The 10,948-nt window shown below is 40.7% G+C and overlaps 1 protein-coding gene across 1 annotated transcript in view; it reads left to right on the top strand.

Moving 5' to 3' along the window:
• LOC104410827 (proteasome activator complex subunit 4-like) overlaps positions 1-9,862 on the top strand; it is a gene marked incomplete at its 5' end in the record, with an annotated part of 30,001 nt that extends 20,139 nt beyond the window's left edge. Inside the window, 8 exon segments of the mRNA XM_010021094.1 lie at positions 1-99; positions 726-934; positions 1,236-1,321; positions 2,259-2,387; positions 3,488-3,643; positions 7,818-7,980; positions 8,607-8,740; positions 9,728-9,862. The exon segment at positions 1-99 is cut by the window's left edge and continues 29 nt beyond it. Coding sequence (XP_010019396.1) covers positions 1-99; positions 726-934; positions 1,236-1,321; positions 2,259-2,387; positions 3,488-3,643; positions 7,818-7,980; positions 8,607-8,740; positions 9,728-9,862 — 1,111 coding nt within the window.
• Between the last annotated feature and the right edge of the window lie 1,086 nt (positions 9,863-10,948).

Consider the following 10,948-nt stretch of genomic DNA (forward strand, 5'->3'; position numbering starts at 1 on the left):
GCAGGAATGGAGAGTGCCAGAGCTGTTGCACAGACTGCTGAAGTACCTGGAACCCAAACTCACCCAGGTTTACAAAAACGTCCGGGAGAGAATAGGAAGGTCAGTGTCCTTCTGCAGCTCTTGGGGGTTTAACTCTTCATTTTGTTTGGGTAATTCAGTATCTAAGTAATTACACTGAAATGCATTTAATAGTGGTCATAGAAATTAGATCAGTTACTAACAGACTCACTTCAGAAACTTCAGGTGACCTCTCTGGTTTTGTCTTTTTTTGTATATGGCCTGTTATGACTATATGCATGATACTGTTAAAGCTCGTAAAACCCCAACATACAACCAACCATTTCCCCCTCAAGCCCAGCAAATAAACCCAGAAAACACCACCACAACCCAAATTTCCTGTCTGCAATCCTTAATAAACCATAAATATACAGGGAATCCTTTAGAGAGCACTTAAAAGCTAAAGGGAGGAAATGGGGGTTGTAGCGTAGTGATTGTCTAACCCTGCTTGATTCAAATATCTACAGATTCAAATATCTAAATAGATCTCAAGTATCTATTAAATGTTATTTAAAAGACTTGGTTTTAAATAACTTTAAAGTGAAAATAAGATTTTCTCTAAGTATAAATCTTCATATTTCAGCAGTTTGATCTCAGCTCACTTTCGGCCATGTTTTGTAGACAGCAGTTGTCCTAACTGTATGTTCTTGCTTTCTTTGCCTTTTCAGTGTTTTGACCTACATATTCATGATAGATGTTTCCTTGCCAAATACTGCTGCCACTAAATCTCCTCGTGTCCATGAATTTACTACCCGGATACTTGAAAATCTTAAACCCCTCATGGAAGCAGATGAAGAAATTCAGAATCACGTCATGGAAGAGAATGGAATTGGCGAACAAGATGAGCGAACTCAGGGCATTAAACTCTTGAAAACCAGTGAGTTGCTTTAATGAGGTGAAGAAATGGGGGTATTATAAGACATGACTGAGGTCTGCAAGTCATAGAGGTGCAGTACACAACTCCTTTCAGATCTGTGCTGCAACAAGGTATCTGTAGCTTAAGGGTTAGGGTTTCTAAAGCCACCTTTAGAGGGTCAAACTTAACTCCTGGTATACGCCAGGAGTTTTGCCTGTGTGAAAATCTCACAGGCAAATCTTGCAGTCAATATATATAACTTGGGTTTGGGATTATTTGTATTTTTATGTTAATCAGTGATTATTTCTCTATATAAAAACAGTTCTGAAGTGGCTGATGGCAAGTGCAGGACGGTCCTTCTCTACAGCTGTCACAGAGCAGCTCCAGCTCTTACCCTTGTTTTTCAAGGTATGTGCTTTAATTTCTCCTTTATTAGTCATGCTTGATTAAAAACAGATTAAATATATACAAGAAAGTTATAAGGGACTTTATAAATAAAAAGAGAACCTAAAATGGTGACAAAAACTATCCTTATCAAAAAGGCCCCAATGTTTTTTATGCTTCTGTATGTTTACAGCTGTTTATTGAGCCTGTGAAATGGTTTTCTGACAATGATTTGTAGGTGAATGCTCTGTACATGTGTAACTTGGGGGGCAAGTGTTTAATTCATGAGTGTATGTTGCTTCTATTCTGATACTTATCTCTGAGTTGTTTGCTTTTGTTCCATGATTACACAGTGGTACTTCTCTTGCTTTTCCTGGCATCTCTAATCCGTGTCTTCTTTTATAAATCTGGGTCATTCAGTGCTATATATCTGAAATAATGGGTATTTGCATGCTCCAGATCATCTCTCTGTCTTTATATAAACATCAATTATCCAAAAATAATGTATGTGACCACAAAATAAAGGTTTACTTACGTGAAAGTGAACTTGAAATACAGATAAAGCTTCCTCTCAGTTTCGGCCCTACATCTAAAATTATTAAATCAAATTGGATTTGATATCAGAAAGACATGCAATGGGGAACCAAAGTCTTAACAGCACCCATTTAATCCTCTGTAAGAGCTTCAGTCTAGCCACACTGTTCAGATAAAGTAATACATAGTGAAAGGAACAAGGATCTCTTGATTCTATTCACTTTTTTCCACAACTTATTGCTGAGAATATTTTAATGTTATATTGATTGTTTTTCCTAGTTAACCTTTCAGCACTGTATTGATTGTGTTTTTCCTCGACAACAGCCTTTTAATGACATGGAACTTGCTTTCAGGGTTTTGCTGTTAGCAGTGCTTATTCACTAACACTAACCTGTCGTTTTCTGCCCTCTCTCTTCTTGGCCTATAGATTGCACCGGTAGAAAACGACAATAGCTATGATGAGCTCAAAAGAGATGCTAGGATGTGTTTGTCGTTAATGTCTCAGGGTTTGCTATATCCTCAGCAAGTGCCTTTGGTACTTCAGGTGCTAAAACAAGTGAGTATATGGTCTAGAGAGCTTAAAGCTTGTTATCTGATGCACGCTCTTATCTCCTTAATATTATAGAATCACAGAACCCCTGGTTTGTGTTGGATCTTAAAGCTCATTCAGCTCCAACCCCCTGCCAGGGGCAGGGACACCTTCCACTAGAGCAGGTTGCTCCAAGCCCCTGTGTCCAACCTGGCCTTGAACACTGCCAGGGATGGGGCAGCCGCAGCTTCTCTGGGCACCCTGTGCCAGCGCCTCAGCACCCTCACAGGGAAGAGCTTCTGCTCTTCCAACCTAAATCTCTCCTGTTTAAGTTTAAACCCATCCCCCCTTGTCCTATCACTTCAGTCCCTGATGAAGAGTCCTTCTCCAGCATCCTTGTAGGTCCCCTTCAGCTGTTCAAAATCCAGTTTCAAAATGAGTTGTCATATGAAAAGCTGCCCTTGAATCTCTGCCTTTTTACAGTTTACAGTGTATTTATCAACTGCTGCTGCTTCCTGAAAAGCAACACAGATGAAACTCCCTCTTGAATCAAATGGTTCATTCTTTGTCATGCAAGAAATGCCTTTTTTCATTCAAGGCTGATCTACTCTAGTAAAACTCCCTATTGCAAAGTGTTGGTGTAAGCTGTGCACACAGCCAGAACAGGAACTGCAGCATTGCAATCCAACTGCACCTGTGCCTGAGGCTTCCAATAACGTGGCCTTCTGTAAGCACGTGGAGATCAAAGTAAAGGAACTTGAAGAAAATTGTCTTTCCAGATCCATTGTATATGTCCTCAAGCAGCACAGAATGTCTGGTTTATTTATATGTGCCTTATGACTGATGTTGGGAATGAATCAAAGGAAGAAACTTGCTATTTTGTCTGTTATAGCATTAGATGTCTGTTAAATAATGGTGTGCTTGGGAAGTGAAGCCTGTATAAGTTATTGTCTAAACAGTAATTGCACCTTTGGAAATTAAAGAGTATTTGAAACAAGAATATCTGGATAAGGGAAGATGTTGGCAACTGTCCCCAAAAGCTTTTTCTTACATGTTATTAGCTTTGTATCAGGTAGCTGATGCTTTAGCATTCTTGCTTTCTAATCCTTACTTATTTGTATTTGCAGACAGCAAGAAGCAATTCTTGGCATGCTAGGTATACTGTGCTGACCTACCTCCAGACCATGGTGTTCTACAACCTCTTCATCTTTCTCAACAATGAAGAAGCAGTCAATGACATTAGATGGCTGGTTATAAAGCTTCTGGAGGATGAACAGCTTGAGGCAAGTGATACCTCCTCTGAAATGCTTCATTTCACATCACTGGTTTCTTGCTCTTGTCAGGTTTATGAAAAAGCCACAGGCTATAAATGAATACAGCAAGTATTTCTAGCTCAGCATTCCTCCTGTTGTGAAAATATAACTGGCTTTACAGGATCTATTCCTTTCATATTCCATTTTCCCTTTTAATATTCCAGGAAAACAGCTGTGTAGAAAATATTTCATTAGTGAGTTTTAAAAGTTCCATTGTTCCTACTTTTTCAACAGAATGGAGCATTGCTTTGTTTCATTCTTGGTTTAAGTACAGCTGGAATAAGGATATTGTCATTTTCCTATAAATATTAGTATGGATGTTGGTAGAAAATTCAACTTCCAGCAAGGTAAAATGCCTTCCTGTGTGAATACTTTATAAAACCACTATTTATTACTCTGTACTTCTGTTTCCCATTTAATCATAGCAGCTTATTACTGACAAAAATACTTCCAGCTCACTAAGGAAGTATTTCTTTAGTTACAAGTAGATTTGCCTCAGTTCTGTGAAAGAAGCATGTGTGATGGGACAGAATTTGTCTAGCAGATGCTGTTGCTGATGGTGTTAGGTGATTCAAAAAGATGATAGTTTGCAAGCTTACTTGTCAGTCTGACAAGTTTTGTGCATCACTTGAGCTTGTGATGCTTCGCTATGTACAAATGGAAGGAGAGAAAATCCAGCGTCTTGGCTATGGCGCACACATGCTGTTTGAGACCCGTGTATGAGCACACAGGGTGCTCTTAGAAGTGCTGTCAGGAGCATAAGCTTGTTCTCAGGGGAAATAAAAAGGGTTCTTGTTGTGAAGCATTGGGTCTTGTTTGTCAGGGTTGGGGAAAATCACACAGGTCTTTTATTCTCTGTCACTCATTCACAGAACTGAAGGCTTGTATTAAATGATGTGAATTTAAGTGTGTTTGATCACATTCAAGCACAGTGAAGGATCTTTAGTGGTAACCTCCAGCCTGTTCCATTTCCCCTGCACCATCATTTTCAGTGGTTTTGGTGCTGCTGGCAGACGTCAATGAAATCCTCCTTTTGGATGCTGGGGTGCTTGTTTCTTTCTAGAAGAAAGAGAAGATTCTGAAGTGGGATACCCTTCTGCCAAAGCAAAGATCCTGGTTTAGGTCTTCCTGAAGCTGCATGTAAAACACTAGTTACACCTGAGATGTGAAGCTTGCTGTTGTGAGCAGTGGATTGGAAATAATTTGAATAGGTAAAATAAAACTTGTGGCTTAAAAAGTTTGACATGACACTCTCTGGAAGTGCATGTAATACTTAAAGAACTTAAAGACTACTCACTATTTCAGTCTTCAGATGATCTCTCCTGTCTTCCATGTCCCTGTGCGTGGAATCCAGCAGCTCCCCATCCTAGATGAGCTGTTTCCCACACACCCCCAAACACGTGCCTCATCTTCTCACATAATTCTAAAATACACCTTTTGTTCACTTCAGTACAATTCATCCAGTCATTTTAAAGGTACAAAATCATTCCTCTGCACTACAGAGATGCAAATCAGCAGAGCTCCTCTGTGTTCATAACCACTCACGATCATGGTGTTACCATGGAAGCTTTCACTTTGCTTTGAAGAGCTGTCTTGTTCTTTCTTGATAATAACAGCAAAACGCAGTGTCTTGCAGAGTAATTCCTGGGTGTTTTTTAAGGCTGGATTTTTAAGATGAGAACCCTGTGCTGTAACTAGTGTTTGATATCTTTGCCCAGTAGAATTTTGGTTCTTGGATTGGAAGATTTGGAGTTACGGTGGAACTGATAGCCTACTGAATGTGAAGGCGTCTTTCTCACTGTTTTCTCAGCCATAATTTGATCTAGGAAGCTCTCTGGGCAGGTGTTTCATAGCTTTATATTTTCATAAAGCAGTGTATGGAATACACAGCACTTGATAACCACATTTCATATTACACTGCACTATGACAGGAATCTTTTCTCTTTGTATAAGCGACCACTCAGGTATTACAGTTAGGTTCTGCTTCTGCTGTGGAGTGGGTTCATTCCAATACTGCTACAGTTCTGTAGACCTTGGTCAGTCAATTCTGACCAAAACCATCCCAAAGCAAACCCCATATTTGATTGGAACAGTATTCCTCTGCTCCTGCTCTGCAGATGTTACATTCTGTAAGTCATCGTGTGAGTATGGTGCTCTGTGAATTACTTGGTGTCAGGTCTGATGAGTGATTAGCTGCCTCATGTATGACTTCCAAGGCTTTGCTCCTAGATGCTCCTGCAGCAGTGTTCCTCTTAGTTAGATGATTGATTTAGAAAGGGAAATGGTTTTAATACAGCAACTAGTGATGTAAATGAGCACAGTTCACTGGGGAGCTTGCTCACTTCCCAGCCAAGCTCCTTTCTATTCTAGGGTCTTGCATTAGCACATCATGTTTCATTAAATAGCTTCGATCTCCAGAGACTCACAAACTGCTGATAAACAACACTGGCAGCGTTTCACGTTGTACTTCTTCATGCTGTTAACAAAGTAGCTCACGTTTGAATAATGTGCTGTAGAGATTTCACTGGCATGATGTGAAGTCTCAAGAGCTCATTGTTAACTTCTGACATTTAATTACTGCAGCACTTGCAGCTCTACTCACTGCTTTGGGGAGGTTCAGAACATGATGTTCAAGGATATAATTTGTTATAATCTGCTGTGTTGGATTCAGAGCGTTGGTAGGTGGTTGTGCTCCAGACAGACAAATGTTCTCTTCACAGTTACCTGTAACAGTATGTACTTACCAAAAGTCAGCTGTCAGTGTTTCAGCACAAGGCAGTTTGGTTTTCAGGTGTGTAAATGTTGGGAGGTTTTGTCAGCCTGTAACTATTCAAAGTAGAAGTGAGCTTTGGAGGGATTCCAGTTTAAATATGTTCTTATAGTCCAATAACTTTATGGGTTTAGGATATGGATTGGAGTGGATGAGATAAATTATTAATACTGATGGGTTACGATTGTTTTTAAAAGCAAGTTGTCTCTACTTGTAATCCATTAGCACTGTGTTGTGGCTGCTTTAAAAGGAGTGGGAAAGGAGGTCTGTATTGTGAATGGTTTAGCAGTTAGATGAAAGCTTAGTTTAGTCTTTGGGGTTTCTGTGTTACCAAAGAGATTGTTTTGGGTTCAAACTTCAATGGGGGAGACTGAGATGAGCTCTGAGGCAGAAGCTTTTCCCTGTGAGGGTGCTGAGGCGCTGGCACAGGGTGCCCAGAGAAGCTGTGGCTGCCCCATCCCTGGCAGTGTTCAAGGCCAGGTTGGACACAGGGGCTTGGAGCAACCTGCTCTAGTGTGAGGTGTCCCTGCCCGGGGCAGGGGTTGGAGCTGGAGGAGCTTTAAGGTCCCTTCAACCCAAATAGTCTGGGATTCTGTTTTTTCAGCCTGGAATTCTGTGATTATTCATGTAGTGAAAAGAACTGGTACTCAGGACAACAAAGTGAATAATTCTGGTGTATTAGTAATGTGTCTGTAACGAGCTATAGAACTAAACTGTTGACCATAAAGCACTGAAGTTACTTGTCATTGCTTATTAATCCAGCATCTGTTGTGTCTCCAAGAGTTCTCATGCTATGGGTAGGACAGAATTAGCTTTATCTCATGAACCTTCTGCCTTCTCCTAGAAGAACTCTACTTTTCTCAATTATAATGTTTCCACATACATTTGAGGGGGGGAAATTACATGATTTTACTTAAATTATACTTTTTTTTTTCTTGGTAAAACTAATGTTAATATAGAGACTATTACAAATTTTGTAAAGCAGGTTGATTATTTGGGGTGGTGCATCTTGTTCTCGTTCAAAAGTCTGCTTTTTAAACTTCTTAAAGCTTAATCTTGTCTGTGATACGTGTCTTGACTGTGGAGTTCAGTTACATTATTGTTTGAGTAGTAGGTCACTTAATGACAACTGCTGTGAAGGTAGTTCTGTATTACTATGTAACTATGTTTATTGATTTGCAAAGAGCCATATAGTAAACTAGTAGTAGTTTCTGATCTATGGGGTAGCAGGATAATATTTTAAAGGCTTTTCTTGGGCAGAGCTTGGTAACTTGGCCTGTCTGGATGTGCTTAAAGGATAGCGGTAGCATAAATAACTGTTTCTTGCTGTGCTTGTGTGCTAGTAATTGAGGTGTGTGCTCTCTCTGCTCGCAGGTGAGGGAGATGGCTGCTACCACACTTAGTGGCCTGCTGCAGTGCAACTTCCTCACCATGGATGGGCCCATGCAGACCCACTTTGAACAGCTCTGCAAGATGAGGCTCCCGAAGAAGCGCAAGCGAGACCTGGGCTCCGTGGTGGATACGATTCCTTCTGGTGGTAAGGGAATGGCTTCCACTAAAACCATGCATCATGTGGGTAGCAGGTTAGGAGTAAGTAAGTGTTCTGTGCTACACTTACGTGCTTATTCTGCAAGTGCTGCAGATGGAATAGGGTTTGTCCTGTGGTTAAGCAGTATTTAGCAGACTAACATACACCCAGAGAAACATACTCCTGTTGCCCAAATGTTTTGACTTCCTGAGCATTCATAAACCATAACGGCAAATCACATGTTCTTCCATTAGAAATGAAAGATGGAATCAGAGAATGAATCTGTGATTCTGTGTAAGAAAGCAGAAGCAGTTTGGAGGTCCATGCACTTGTGTGGATGTATTTGACTATATGGTCTGTAGAATTGTCTGGGTTTCTGTAGAGGCTAAAGATCTCTGCTGTGGCAGGGAGTTTGGTTTGGTTTTTATTTCTTAATTCAGGGTCAGACCTCACTATCAGTATGTTATTGCTATTGGATCACTTATGTTTAATATATAGTCTCTCTTCAGTCATTCCCTCAGTTTAAAATAGCCTTGTTTTGACTGACAACCAGATTTAAGTTTGTGCCACTGAGGAATGTCTTAGGTGAGGTGGTTGCACCTTGCCACATGTAAGTGAATCCCCTGCAATTGCAGACCTGGTGAAGCGCCACGCTGGTGTGCTGGGACTTAGCGCCTGTATCCTGTCAAGCCCATATGATGTTCCCACCTGGATGCCACAGCTCTTGATGGATCTCAGTGCCCACCTGAATGATCCTCAGCCAATTGAGGTAAAAATAACTTATATCATTGTTGCTATTCAATAGAACACATCTAATACACTTTGACTCATTCGTAGTTCCCCTTTTCTAAAAAAAAAAAAAGGAACCTATTAAGAAACTTCATTTCCTCTGCTTTTTATTAAATGGTTCCAAATGTATTTTAAGTCATGGACTGTTTCTCAGCATTTTTTGTGGTTCAAATTTAAAGCATAAACTGGAAATTGCAAGAACTCCAATGAGGAAACAGTCTTTTTTGATTTAAAAAGTCACTTTTGTGCTTGTCATTCTAGAAAACATCAACCTGAGCCAAAAAATCTCTGGAATTTTTACAACAAGGTTTTATGAGCAGCCCTGGGAACAAGTTTTTAATGAAATAGTGATCTTCAACTCTATGCATAGTTTTGCCCTGTCTGTTCAGTTTTGTTGACCTTTGCTGGTTTAACCAGAATAATGAGCTTACGGCTGAACAATTCCTTAGACTTAACAAACTCTGCTCTGGTGTGCTTTCCTGAATTGAGAAACTGAACTGGTGGCACTTTCCTGTTGTTAATTTAATAATAATCTTAATTCCATCACAGAGATAGTTTTCTTCTGATGTGTTTCTTCTCTGCACCTTATGTGATCCATCGTCAGCTCTTTCTCATGTTTGGAGACCCAAACCACTGGTTTGACATACCCAAGGAAAAGGAAGAGGGGAAGAGCATTTGACTTGTAGTTTATAACTGAACTTCATTAATTTTTTCAAACTCAAAGTTGTAGCTCAGAGAACCCTTTTCATAGGAATGTTGGAGTCGTGACGTTGGTCAACAAATAACCAGACCTGGAAAAATTGAAATCCTGGGAGAGTGGGCTGAATTCCCCAGAGCCTGTTCTAACCTTGGCCACTTGCTCAGACACTTTGCTCTACTCAGCGGTTGTTTTTGTTGTAATCAAAGTTTGTTTTGTCATGGAGCTTAAATCCATCACTGACAGAGCTCAATGCTGATTGCTCTGCAGATGACTGTGAAGAAAACACTGTCCAATTTCCGGAGGACCCATCATGACAACTGGCAGGAGCATAAACAGCAGTTCACAGATGACCAGCTCCTGGTGCTCACTGACCTCCTGGTGTCACCGTGCTACTATGCATAGCTAGGTGAGATGATTGGTTTTGACATAAATAGACAGAAACATCCTTCACCACAGGGAAATGCTGGAGCCAAATGCAAGTCCCTTACACCTCACATGGTCTGTTCATGATCAGATTTATTTGGGTTAAATACCATCCATCTTTCTGTGCGTCCCCACATTGCACTAGTGTTTTATTAAGACACTTATACTTGTTTTCTTGACTATTGATATTCTTTTTCTCCATTTTCTGCCAGTTGGCTGCCTTCTAAATGCCTGGCAGTTGTCCTAAAGCCACGGTGCTTGCACTTCTGATGCCTCTGAGGACTTTAGCCACCCAGTTCTGTACATCATCTACATCTCACGTGGGGAATGACTGCTACCACACTGTTTCCTCTTCCACATTCTGGCTTTGCTGCCAGGTCTCTTCACACAGGCACGTCCCCAAAGAGTGAATCCATTCCTGGAGTTTCTCTTTGTTATGCTCCAAGATTCCAATCTCTCTTGTGTTGTGAAGTTTTGTGACAGTATTCCACGAGAAGGTTTAATTTATGTTTTCCTCTTGTTCTGTGACAATAGCATGAGGCAGCGATCTTGTTGTGAATCCTTGTTTTGAATTCTTCCCTCTTTCTTTTCAGGTTTCTCCTGGGGAAAATGAGGACGTAGGAACCTTTCTGTGAAATAAAAGCAACTCAGAAAATGATCATGTAGAAAACTTTGTGTTGGAAATCCTGATGCCTGATCAAAACCACTTTTAGATGCAAACATAGAGACCTGGTCCTATTCAAAAAGAATCTCACCTCCCCGGGGAGCAGCTGTGGGAGCCCCACAGTCTCCTTGTACCTGCACTTGCAGAGTTGTGAGTTTGTCACCAGACCCTTCTCGTTGGCCTCCATTGCACATCAGTCTTGTTTCTTCTCCTTGCACATTACCTACCCTCTTTCTCTGATCCTCCTCTCAGCTGTTCCCATCATCAAAGATATGCAGACCCAGTGAGTGCTGCAAAGCACAGCGTTCTCAGTGGAGCAATCCAGTTCTCTTGATGCAACTTCTTCCCCAGTCAGTGTACAGTACCAGGAACCTCTCCTCCTCAGAGTTTATTTTTCACTA

Source organism: Nestor notabilis, unplaced genomic scaffold (assembly GCF_000696875.1).
Source record: "Nestor notabilis isolate BGI_N333 unplaced genomic scaffold, ASM69687v1 scaffold21760, whole genome shotgun sequence".
NCBI lineage: Eukaryota > Metazoa > Chordata > Aves > Psittaciformes > Psittacidae > Nestor > Nestor notabilis.